This window comes from Trichechus manatus, unplaced genomic scaffold (assembly GCF_000243295.1).
Source record: "Trichechus manatus latirostris isolate Lorelei unplaced genomic scaffold, TriManLat1.0 scaffold00035, whole genome shotgun sequence".
Classification (NCBI taxonomy): Eukaryota; Metazoa; Chordata; class Mammalia; order Sirenia; family Trichechidae; genus Trichechus; species Trichechus manatus.
The window spans coordinates 8,808,311-8,821,555 of record NW_004443971.1 but is presented as its reverse complement, the minus strand read 5'-3'; the positions used below and the strand labels follow the sequence as shown (position 1 = coordinate 8,821,555).

Sequence of the window (13,245 nt, the reverse complement as noted above, 5' to 3'; positions counted from 1 at the left end):
CTGCTGGGGCCTCTGTGCTCACTCATTACTACTCCATCCAGTGCTGCGGGCGCCTATATGCAGATAGTGCTCTGTGGAGGCCAGGGGGCAGTTGGTCTCAGCCAGGGTCCGGCAGAGCACTTAGGGACATGCAGCCCTTACACCAGGTTTGTTGCCACGTGAGAGGCTAGATGACATGGTGGTAGACGCAGTGGGCTGTGTGCTGTAGAAGCAGTGGCCTGTGAGAGAGACCTTTCTCCATTGTCAGGGCACTTTACAGTTTAAAGGGTATTTTCCCATACACTGTCTCTTTGATTCGCTGAGGTAGCTGGGTTTTCCAGAAAAGAGAGAACATGAGAAATACCATGTAGAGTCACCAGGCCAGGCACTTTCCTGCATTATCTCCTAATCCTCACAAAGACCCTCGGAGTAGGCCAGCCCGTTTTACAGGTACTGGGATGGGAAACCACTTGCCCCAGGTGACTGCCATCCTGGGGCAGGGGCAGCGTCACACCCAGGGGAGGGCTGATGATAGGGGCTTAGGGGAGCCTGGGGAGGGCCCTGTTGTCTCTTGGTTGGGGAGTGAACAAACCAGAAACTGACCCTCTGTCTGCCTGCCCTGCCCAAGTGCTTCCTCATCTGTAGACTGGAGGTCTTGGGCTTGACTCTCAAATTCTTTTCTATCCATAAGATTATCTCAAAAGCACCGTCCAATAAAAATAGAATGCGAGCCACATACATAATTTTAATTCTTCTAATGGCCAAGTTTTAAAAAGTAAAAGAAACAGGTAAAATTAATTTTAATAATATATCTTCTTCAACCCAGTATATTCAAAATGTCATTTCAACATGCCAACAATATAAAAATCAATATAAACAAAATTACTAAAGAGATATTTTACATTCTTTTTTGTACTAAATCTTCAACATCCTATGTGCACGATACACTTAAAACATATCTCTATTTTGACGCTAAATTTTTAACAGTTAAAGTGCAACGGAGTCCTACCAAAACAATAAAGTTGTTTTTCATGGAAAAATATTTTATACTCTTCACTTTTTAAATTTAAATAAATAATTTAAGTAAAGTGAAATGGTAGTTCCTCAGTTGCACTAGCTGTACTTCAAGTGCTCAGTAGACACAGGTGTTCCAGCGGTCACTCTATCAGGCAGTGCAATTCTAGAAGATGCTTTCTGTTGGGTAGCCTCAGTCCTGCCTCTGAGTTCAGCCTTGGAGCTGTGGGCTGGAGGCGTGTAGCGGGCACCACAGGAGATGGGAAAGAAAGACTCTCCTGTCCTGGAAGCCAGTGGGGCTGGGGCTCAGCAAGGGCCACCTTTGCTGAGATTTTAGGAGAATCTCAGAGGTTCTTCTGCCTCCACCACTGGTCTTCCATAATAGCATAATCACTAAGCTTCTGAGCACCTCTCATGTGCTGGACACTGTCCTGAGGGCTGTGTGTCAGAGGAGAACTGCACCCTATAGGGTTTTCAGAGGTGGATCTCCAGACCTTTCTTCCAAGGTGCCTCTGGGTAGACTTGAAATTCCAACTTTTAGGTTAGCAGCAGAGCACATTTCCAAGGCTGATTTGCACCACCCAGGGACCCCAACCCACCCACTGCCATTGAGTCAATTCTGACTCATAGCGACCCCATAGGGTTTCCAAGGCTGTAAATCTCTCGGAAGCAGACTGCCACATCTTTCTCCCGCAAAGCCGCTGGCGGTTTTGAACCACCAACCTTTCGGTTAGCAGTTGATCACTTTAACCACTGTGCTTCCAGGGATTCCAGCCCTCTGCTATTAAGAGGCATGGCTGGAACTTGTCCCAGGTCTCTTGGATTTCACAAGTGCTCAGCAGGCCGAGTGCAGGCCCAGGACAAAGAGCCCAGGAAGGGGAACTGCTGAGTTTGGAGTGGAGGTGAGAGGCCAGCAAAGCAAACCTCCTGCGTCATTTCATGTTGGGGCTGCCGCTAACCGGGAGGCCATTCCCTCGAAGCCCAGGAGGGGGCAGCATCTCCCTTCAGCAGTGAGCATTAGGACTCTTCTGGAAACAGCCTAGGCAGTGAAAATTCCACCCTCAGTCACTGCTGGGCCAGGAATCTTACTGCTCCTTAGGAGAAAAAGTGGCTGAGGCAAGAAGAGGAGGGTGGAGGGGGATGACCTGGCTTATCTAGCTCACTGCTGCAGTGCCCCCCTGGCTCTTACTGCCGGGTGAGCACTCAGGGACGGGACCACCCAGCAGTAGGCATCCGTACCCCTGGAGGGTGTGTGGATGCAGGGCAGCAGCTGACCAAGCATCCTTCAAGGGATGCCTGCTACTTCCCACCGCTTCCCACCTGGAGCCTTCTCTGATTCCCACCCCCACCCCTACCCCCTGCGCTGTCACTTCCCTTCCTCTGAGCACAAGGGCAATTTCTCTGCAGCTTTTTTAGGTCTCTCCCTCACAGTAATGCAATACTTGGGTAATTGTTTTACTCCTTCTGGCCTCTGGGTTGAGCAAATGAGTAATGCCGTAGTTAATGTGCTCAGCTGCTACCTGAAAGGTTGGACCATTGGGGTCTACCCCGAGGTGCCTTGGAAGAAAGGCCTGGCAATCTACTTCAGAAAAATCAGCCATTGAAAACCCTATGGAGCATAGTTATATTGGTGTGTATATATATATATATATATTTTAAATATTTTATTAAGCTTTAGGTGAAGGTTTACACAGCAAAAATAGATTCCCATTCATTGACTCGTACACAGAATGTCCCAAGACATTGGTTGCAGTGCCTTCAACGTGCCAGCACTCTCCCCATTTCCACCCTGGGTTCCTGTTACCCTTTATCTGGTTTTCCTACCCCTTCCTGCGTTTTCATCTTTGCTTTTGGGCAGATATTGCCCTTTTGGTTGCATAAGTAACTGTGCTAAGGAGCTCGTTCCTTTCAGGTGTTATTGCTTATTTTGTCTGTTATTTGGCTGAAAGTTGGTCTCCAGGAATGACTTCAATACTGTGTTGGAAAGGTGTCTTAGGATCACAGTCTTGGGGGTTCCTCCAGTCTTTGTCAGATGAGTAAGTCTGGTCATTTTTATGGATTTGAGTTTCGTTCTACATTTTTCTCCCGCTCTGCCTGGGACCCTCTATTGTGATCCTGGTCAGAGTAGTCGGTAGTGGTCGCTGGGCACCATCTAGTTCTTCTGGTCTTGGGGTTGTGTAGGCTGTGGTTCATGTGGTCCATTAGTCGTTTAGACTAATGGCTCCGTGTGTCTTTGGTTTTCTTCACTCTCCTATGCTCTGGATGGAACGAGACCAATAGTTGTACCTTAGATGGCCACTTGCAAGCTTTTAAGACCCCAGATGCTACTCAGTAAAGTAGGATGTAGAACATTGTTTTAATGAACTATATTATGGCAATTGATGTAGATGTCCCCTGAGTCTATGGTCCTTAGCCTTCAAACCTAGTAACTTCGCCCCTCGGGGTGTTTGGTTATGTCCGTGATTTTCCACCTTGTGTTTTCTATTGTCTGTATTAATATACATGCAGCATCTACAAATGTGTATGTAGTAATATCTGTAACCCTACCTATATCTGTAGGTGAGTGTGCTCCCTTGCACCCTCCCTCTCCTCTTTAGCACACCTCTCTACCAATGTATCCATTTGCAGATTATAGTTTGTTAATACTATTGTTGCAGGGTTATCTGTGTTATGGTAATTACCGTGATTGCCCTTTATTCTTGCATTCCACTCAGTGCCTTCCTTTGCCTTGGTCCTCGTGTGCTGACATCCCCCGTTGTGTAATGTCTTCCCCTTCACCAATATTAACACGTATCTTCTCTCTAATTGGTGATTTTCCCTCCCTCCCTCTCCCATCCTTGATAACCATCAAAGAATGTTTGTGTGTATATGTGTAAGTGTGTGTGTAACCTTTTTCTTGATTTTTTATAGTAGTAGTCTCATACAATATTTGTCTTTTTGTGACTGACTTATTTTAGTCAGCACAGTGTTCTCCAAGTTCGTCCATGTTGTGATATGGTTCACGGATTCATCGTTGTTCTTTATTGTTGTGTAGTACTCCACTGTGTGTATGTACCACAGTTAGTTTATCCATTCATCCACTGATGGACACTTAGGTTGTTTCCACCTTTTTGCTATTGTGAATAATGCTGCAGTGAACTTAGATGTGCATATGTCTATTCCTGTCATGGTTCTTATTTCTTTAGGGTATATACCTAGGAGTAGGTTAGCTAGATCGTATGGTATTTCTATTTCTAACTTTTTAAGGAAGCGCCACACCATTTTCTATAGTGGTTGTACCATTTTACATTCCCACCAGCAGTGTATTAGAAGTCCAATCTCCCCATAACCTCTCCAGCATTTGTTGTTTTCTGTTTTTTTGATTCATGCCAGTAATGTAGGGGTAGCATGGTATCTCATTGTAGTTTTGATTTGCATTTCTCTGATGGCTAATGATCACAAGCATTTCTTCATGTTTGCCCCCTGAATGTCTTCTTTGGTGAAGTGTCTGTTCATATCTTTTGCCCATGTTTTCATTGGATTATTTGTCTTTTTGTTGTTGAGGTATTGAAGTTTTCTATAAATTTTAAAGATTAGCCCATCATTGGATATGTTACAGCCAAAAAAATTTTTCCCAGCCTGTAGTTTCTCTTTTCACTCTTTTGGAGAAATCTTTTGTTGTGTTTAATTTTTAGGAGATCCCATTTATCTAGTTTATCTTCTTCTGTTTGTATATTTTTAATCATGTTTGGTATGCTATTTATGCCGTGTATTAAGGCTCCTAGCATTGTCCCTATTTTTCCTTCCACAGTCTTTATAATTTAGGTTTTATGCTTAGATCTGTGATCCATTTTGAGTTGTTTTTTGCGTATGGGGTGATGTATGGGTTTTCTTCATTTTTCTACAGATAGATATCCATTTTTGCCAGCATCATTTGTTAAAGAGACTGTCTCTTCCCCATTTAATGAACTTTGGCCCTTTATTGAAGACTTTGTCCATAAGTGGATGGATTTACTTCTGGGTTCTCAATTCGGTTCCATTGGTCTGTGTGTCTGTCATTGTACCAGTACGAAGTTGTTTTGATTACCGTGGCTATATAGTAGGTTCTGAGATCAGGAAGTATGAGGCCTCCTACTTTGTTCTTCTTTAATAATGCTTTACTTATTCAGTGCCTCTTGCCCTTTCATATAAAGTTAGTGATTGGTTTATCCATCTCATTCAAGAATGCTGTTAGGATTTGGATCAGGATTGCATTCTATCCATCTACAGCTTTGGGTTGTTGTTAGGTGCCATCAAGTCAGTTACAACTCACAGTGACCCTACGTACAGCAGAAGGAAACACTGCCTGGTCCTGCACCATCCTTACAATTATTGCTACGTTTGAGCCCATTGTTGCAGCCACTGTCTCAGTCCATCTCACTGAGGGTCTTCCTCTTTTTTGCTGACCCTCTACCTTACCAAGCATGATGCCCTTCTCCAGGGACTGGTCCCTCCTAATAACATGTCCAAAGTACGTTAGACAAAGTCTCACAGCCTCATTTCTAAGGAGCATTCTGGCTGTACTTCTTTCAAGACAAATTTGTTCATTCTTTTGGCAGTCCATGGTATATTCAATATTTTTCGCCCGCACCATAATTTAAAGGCATCAATTCTTCTTCTGTCTTTCTTATTCATTGTCCAGCTTTCACATGCATATGAGGCGATTGAAAATACCATGGCTTGGGTCCTCAAAGTAACATCTTTGGTTTTGCACACTTTAAAGAGGTATTTTGCAGCAAATTTTCCCAGTGTAATATGTCATTTGATTTCTTGACTGCTGCTTCCATGGAAAGGACCTGGTGGTCTGCTTCTGAAAAAACTGACCAGTGAAAACCTTAGGAATTGCAGCAGAACATTGTCTGATATAGTGCCAGAACATGAGCCCCTAAGGTTGGAAGGAACTCAAAAGATGACTGGGGAAGAGCTGCCTCCTCAAATTAGAGTTGACCTTAAGGATGTGGATGGATTAAAGCTTTCAGGACCTTCATTTGCTGATGTGGCATGACTCAAAAGAAGAAGAAACAGCTGCAAACATCCATTAACAGTTGGAACGTGGAATGTACGAAGTATGGAATCTAGGAAAATTGGAAGTCATCAAAAATGAAATGGAATGCATAAATATCGATATCCTAGGCATTAGTGAGCTGAACTGGACTGGTATTGGCCATTTTGAATCAGACAATCACATGGTCTACTATGCTGGGAATGATGAAGAGGAATGGCATCACATTCATCATCAAAAAGAACATTTCAAGATCTATCCTGAAGTACAATGCTGTCAGTGATAGGATAATATCTATATGCCTGCAAGGAAGACCAGTTAATACGACTGTTATTCAAATTTATGCACCAACCACTAACGCCAAAGATGAGGAAATTGAAGATTTTACCAACTTCTGCAGTCTGATCAAAGATGCAATAAAGATGCTTTGATAATTACAGGTGATTGGATTGCGAAAGCTGGAAACAAAGAAGAAGGATCTGTGGTCAGAAAATATGGCCTTGGTGATAGAAATGACACTGAACATTGCATGATAAAATTTTGCAAGACCAATGATTTATCCATTGCAAATACCTTTTCTCAACAACATAAACGGTGACTACACACATGGACTTTACTGGATGGAAAACACAGGAATCAAATCGACTTTCCATCCACAGATGGAAAGAGATGATGGAAAAGCTCGATATCATCAGTCAGAACAAGGCTGGGGGCCAACTCTGGAACAGACCATCAGTTGCTCATATGCAAGTTTAAGGTGAAGCTGAAGAAAATTAAAACAAGTCCATGAGAATCAAAATACAACCTTGAGTATATCCCACCTGAATTTGGGACCATCTCAAGAATCCATCCACTGAACATCACTTTGGGTAGCACTGACATTTTCACAATGTTGAGTCTTCCTGTCGAAGGGTGCGGTATGTTTTTCCATTTGTATAGGTCTCTTTTGGTTTCTTCCAGTAGTGTTTTGTAGTTTTCCTTGCATAGGTCTTTTATGTCCCTGGTGAGATTTATTCCTAAGTATTTTATGTTTTAGGGGGCTATTGTAAATGATATTCTTTTCCGATTTCCTTTTCAAAGTTCTCTTTGCTGATGTAGAGGAATCCCACTGATTTTTGTATGTTGATCTTGTATCCTGCCACTTTGCTGAATCTATTAGTTCCAGTAGCTTTCTTGTGGAATCTTAGGGATTTTCTATGTATAGGATCATTTCATCTGCGCATAGGGATAGTTTTACTTCTTCCTTACCAATTTGAATGCCTTTTATTTCCTTTTCTTGCCTTTTTGCTCTAGCTAGGACTTCCAGCGTTGAATACAAGTGGTGATAAAGGACATCCTTGTCTTGTTATGTTCTCGGGGTGAATGCTTTCAGCCCCTTTCCATTGACCATGATGTTAGCTGTTGGTTTTGTATAGATGCCGTTTATTATGTTGAGGAATTTCCCTTCTATTCCTATGTTGCTGAGAGTTTTTATCAGGAATGGGTGTTGGACTTTATCAAATGCCTTTTCTGCATCAATTGAGATGATCATGTGATTCTTTTATTTATGTAATGGATTACATTGATTGATTTGCTAATGTTGAACCATCCTCACACACCTAGTATGAATCCCAGATGGTCATAATATATTATTATTTTTGATATGCTATTGAATTCTACTGGCTAGGATTTTGTTGAGAGTTTTTGCATCTGTATTCAGGAAGGATGTTGGTCTATAGTTTTTTAGTGATGCCTTTGCCTGATTTTGGTATCAGGGTTACCCTGGCTTCATAGAATGATTTGGGAGTATTCCTTCCTTTTATATGTTCTGGAATAGTTTGAGTAGAATCAGCGTCAACTCTTCTCTGAATGTTTGGTAGAATTCTCCAGTGAAGCCATCTGGGCTGGGGCTTTTTTGTTGTTGTTGTTGGGAGTTTTTTAATGACCTCTTCAATTTCTTCTTTTGTTATAGGTCTGTTCAAATTTTCTACCTCAGTTTTTGTTAGGTTAAGTAGGTAGTATGTTTCTAGAAATTTGTCCATTTCCTATAGGTTTTCAAATTTGTTGGAGTACAATTTTTCGTAGTATTCTATTATGATCCTTTTTATTTCAGTTGGTTCTATGGTAATGTCATCCATCTAACTTCTTATTTGGGTTATTTGCATCTTCTGTTTTTCTTTTGTCACTTTGGCCAGTGGGTTGTTGATTTTACTGATCCTTTCAAACAACCAGCTTTTAGGCTTATTGATTATTTCTGTTGTTTTTCTGTTCTCTGTTTCATTGATTTTCTGCTCTAATTTTTATTATTTTGTTTCTTCTGGCAACTAGGGGCTTCTTTTGCTACTCTCTTTCTAATTGTTCGGGTTGTAGGGTTACTGTTTTGATATTTGCCCTTCTTTTTTGATGTGCATATTTATTGCTATAAAATGACCTCTAGGCACTGCTTTTGCTGTGTCCAGCACAGTTCTATTCTGACACACATGGGGTAGCCATGAGTTGGAATGAACTCAAGTGAAATTAATTAGCTCTTCCTGGCTCCACTTGGCCGTGAGCTCCCCTAGAGCAGGAGCCAGGCTGGGCTGTCTTCATCTGTGTCCCTGTCCCCCACCCCCAAGTGCTCAGCACAAGCCCCACCCTTGTGACACTCTGTTTTGTTGATTGATTAAGTGGCATCATTCCTATTTCCTTCAGGGCTTGGCTACAACGAGGAGCAAATCCACAAGCTGGATAAGTGAGTGGCCTGGGTAGGTGGGTGGGCAGGAGGGTGGTACCACCAGGGCAGAGCTATCCTCCAAGCCAGACAAGAGGTGGTGAAGGACCTTGACCCCAGGCTGTGGCTGGGCAGAGAGGAGAGGGGTCGAGTTGGCAGCTAGGATAACTGTCTATGGGGCAGGTTAGCTGGGGTGGGGGAGGGAGATTATGCGGCTGAGTTGAAGGGAGGTAGCTCAGAAGTAATTCTGATGTAACTGGATTTACTTCTGGTATGAGCAAATGATTTGTAGATTTCTTTCCCTAATTGTCCTCTCTGATTTACCACTTATCACTTCCTGCCTCTGCCCTCCCCTGGATCCCTCCTTTGTGCTTCCTGCTGCCTGTTTCCTGGACGCTTATCTTCCAGAGGTGTCCCATTGGAGGTGCCACAGTCTACACCCACCACCAGCCCCTGCGCGCACGCACACACACACACAGACACACACACACACATTCCCTCTCTCTCCGTGTCTATCTCTCCTACTTTCCGTCTGGGGACCAAGCTTGCAAGAGTGTGTTTTCTGAAGTCCTGACCCCTCCCACCACATCTCCCTGTTGATGTGTGTGCTTTGCCAGCCTCTCCGGCCTCCGTGATTCATGTGTGTGAACATCGTCTCCTCCTTCCTCGGATACAGAGTCCCCCTGCCGTGGGCACAGGGGGTAGGCATTGGTGATGTAGTGATTACGGAGACCTAGAGATGCTGGGCCTATGCTCAGGGGCCTGGTGTCTCTGCTGCTCATCTCTGTGCCTCAGTTTCTCTGTCTTTTCAGGGTGAATTTTAGTCATTTAGCCAAAAGGCTCCTGCAGGTGTTCCAGGAGGAGTGTGTGCAGAAGTATCAGGCAGCCCTGGTCACGCACGGCAAACGGATGAGGTAACAGCCCAGCCTCCCTCCAGAGCTCAGGCACCCAGCCTGGCCTGGGACTTTCCAGGCTTCGGATGACACAGGGCTTTGCAGACCCCTGATGGAGGGGGAGGGTGTCGTAGAGGAAGGCAAGGAAATGGTGTTTTTGTGGACCAGGCAGTCTGCTGGGTGGTTTCTACAAATTAGCCCTTTTAACTCCACAATATCTACCCTACGGAGTAGATATTATCACCCGTTTCACAGATGAAGACACTGAGGCTCAGAGAACAGGTCTCTCCCTCCATGTTACACAGCTAGTAAGTAATAGACCCAGGACTAGTGTATGGAGATGTCTGCCTCTACAATCCAAGTTCTTTTTACTGTCCCAGCTGGTTGTACTAGGAAACCCTCTCTCTGGGGAAGAAACCAAGTCCCCTCTTGGATGAGGACACACTGATTTATAGGCTTCTAAGGGGGCAGGGAAGCTGGGTGGGCAGTACCCCTTGAACAGAACCGTCTCTCACACTGTCCCCTTTAGTTCTCCCTTCATAGACAAACCTCTCCCTCCTTCCCCTGCCTGCATTAATATTGGCCCCCTGAGAAGAGAGGGTTGCCCCTTTCCCATGTGTTGCTGGGTTCTGAGGCCCCTGTGACCTGTGAGCTTTATGGGGCTGAGACCCTGGCATTCACTTACCCTCACATTAGAATATCAGCATCTGGCTCCCCCACCTCCCTCCCCAGCCCACCCCAATTCTGATCTCATTGGACATCAGCCTTCTATAAAGCCCCCCAGGTGGTCCTAGTGTACAGGCAGTGGGGAGAGCCAAGCACCAGTTTAACCTTTCTGCACCCTGGTTTCCTCTGAGCAATGGGGAAAATATTCGTGCTCGCTCCCGCCACTTAGAGAGAGAAAAGAACAGTCCTAACCGTGACTGGCTGGAAATAGGCAGTGTGGGCCGTTCCGGTATTTGGTGCTGAAGCGTGGGCTGTCCTCTGCGCCTCTGGAGCCTTACCTGGCACCTGGCTCATCAGAACCAGCCTGTGTGACCTGGCCACTGGCCACTGCATCTTTACAGCATTCCCCACTGGGGTTCTAACAGGACCCTCACCAGCCTTAGTCAGACGGCTCATCAGCGTTAGTAAATTATTACATTGGGGTGGGTAGGAGTTGAGGGCCCATCTGGAAGGGCAGAGGAAGTGAGGCAGGCAAATGGCTGGGACCAGCAGGTATGGTTGGAACAGCCCCAGCCTGAGCCGTCTGGAAATCCCATGTCTGTGTGGTGGCCCAGAGGACAATCAGGGAGAGAGCCAAGCCCACCTCTCGGCCTCTCTCTGTCTGCTCTCTACAGGATGGTACACGAGACCAGGAACCACCTGCGCCTAGTTGGCTGCTCCGTGGCCGCCTGTAACACCGAAGCCCAGGGGGTGCAGGAGAGCCTCAGCAAGGTGCGGGTTCTGCAGGCACCCAGCCTCGGAGGGGAGCCAGGCCAATCAGGTGCCCGGGGGGATTCGGGCCATCCCCTGCCTCTGGTCACAGCTGCCCTTGACCAAGTTCAGGCTGTGGGTTGAGGGTCCCTGAGCCCAAATGTACCCTGAGGTGGGGAGGGAGGCTGAGTGGAAGGTGCTTCCTGGAAGAATGGATAAACAAAATGGGGTGCATACATACGATGGAATACTACTCAGCCGTGAAGAGCAATGAAATCCTGATACATGCTATGACATGGGTAAACTTGCGGACATTATGCTGAGTGAACAGTCTCAGGCTGAAGGTCACTACCCGGGCAGAGCCCCTGGAATGTTGGGCCCTCTTCCAAAGGCTCCTATGCAGGCGGGAGGGAGACCGAGAAGTGACGCCGAGAGAGGCCACGTGAACTCACCTTGTCCTCCTCTCTGGGGAGACAGCACAGGGCGGCGCTGGGAAGCTGCCCGCTTTTCCACCAAGGACAGACACGGGCTGCTTCTTTCAGTGCAGCTGGTACTTTCTATCATTACATGTAATGAAATGAGTGGGGTCCCTTGGTGGCACAAATGGTTATACGCTCAGCTGCTAACCCAAAGTGTGGTGGTTCAAACCCACCCAGAGGTGCCTCAGAAGAAATACCACAGCCCTTGAAAACCCTGTGGAGCACAGTTCTACCTGAAGCACGTAGGGGGTCACCGTGAGCTGAAATTGACTCTAAGGCAATTAGTTTGGTTTTGATTTAATGAAACAAATAGTTCAGTGTCGGAAAAAGGCAGGAGCCCTCACCCCTTCTCTGTAGTTCATGGCTGTATTGTGTCATGAGAGGTTTAGGTTAGACATAAAGGAGAACTTCCTGGATGTCTGGATCCTTAAATCCAAGCAAAGACGAATGAAGGTAGTTATGCTGGCTGCACTTCCAGAATGGGAAAGAAGGACTCGTGGGAAAGATGTGAGAATTCTGGTAGATCCAGGGATGCACGAGGGGGACAGTGTTACACTTTTCCTACCTTCTTCAGCACCCCCACCTACCCACCCACAAGCTGGCTCATCCCTTCTGACTAAAGTGTGGCTTCTCTCAGATCCTTGACCGGCTGTCTTACCAACTCCTTCAGGATGGAAGAGTGGAGGCTCAGGCCTCATCATCCCCCATAGCCCCTTATCCCAGCCCTGCATCTGGTTCCCAGGACCTGGTTCTTCAGTAAGTGCCAAAGAGGTGTGTGTGAGTGTGTGTATGTGTGTGTGCATGCGTGTGTGTGTGCTGGGGAAGGGGGTGATGAGTGGGAAGAGGGTGCTGAGGTTAGGACCAGAGGGGACTGGCCTCCTGCCAGGCCTGGGAGGCAGGAATCAAGAGGCTGCTTGGAGTAGAACTGGCGAGGAGGGTGGGGCCCCGCAGGGGGAGGCAGAGGGCTCGGCAGCGTGACTGTGGCTCAGCCGGCTCTCCCACCTCTGCCTTGAGCAGCATGCAAGAGCTTCATGAAGAGATGAAGCAGCTGACGTTTGACCTCCAGGACAACAACCGCATCATCGAACGGTAAGGAGCTCATCCCTGTCCGGGGAGGGCTGTGTCCCTGCATTGCCCTTGCCTTCCGGGGTACAGAGTCCCTGTGCCGCCCTTGCTTTCTGGGGTGCAGAGTCCCTGTGCCGTCCATGCAGGTTTGATGGCATGTCCGTTTTCCAAACGATCATTTCAGACACGCTTAGGCCTTGCCTACAAGTGAGCCGTCACTCCTCACCAATGTGGGCTTTCACTTACAGTCTAGAACACGGGCCTTCACTTACAGTCTAGAACACGGGCCTTTACTTGTAGTCTGGAACGCGGGCCTTCACTTACAGTCTGGAACGCGGGCCTTCACTTACAGTCTGGAACGTGGGCCTTCACTTGTAGTCTGGAACACGGGCCTTCACTTGTAGTCTGGAACGCGGGCTTTCACTTACAGTCTAGAACAGGGCCTTCACTTACAGTCTGGAACGTGGGCCTTCACTTACAGTCTGGAACGTGGGCCTTCACTTACAGTCTGGAACGCGGGCCTTCACTTACAGTCTGGAACGTGGGCCTTCACTTATAGTCTAGAACATGGGCTTACTTATAGTCTAGAACATGGGCTTATAGTCTAGAACATGGGCCTTCACTTATAGTCTGGAACGTGGGCCTTCACTTACAGTCTGGAACGTGGGCCTTTGCTTATAGTCTAGAACA

At 46.4% G+C, this 13,245-nt stretch overlaps 1 protein-coding gene across 1 annotated transcript in view; it reads left to right on the top strand.

Moving 5' to 3' along the window:
- Positions 1–13,245, top strand: part of IKBKE (inhibitor of nuclear factor kappa B kinase subunit epsilon) — a 37,680-nt gene that overhangs the window by 20,941 nt on the left and 3,494 nt on the right. Inside the window, exons 16-20 of the mRNA XM_004375210.2 lie at positions 8,684–8,723; positions 9,515–9,616; positions 10,936–11,032; positions 12,128–12,246; positions 12,508–12,579. Of these exons, the coding sequence (XP_004375267.1) occupies positions 8,684–8,723; positions 9,515–9,616; positions 10,936–11,032; positions 12,128–12,246; positions 12,508–12,579 (430 nt within the window). The remainder of the gene's footprint in view (positions 1–8,683; positions 8,724–9,514; positions 9,617–10,935; positions 11,033–12,127; positions 12,247–12,507; positions 12,580–13,245) is intronic.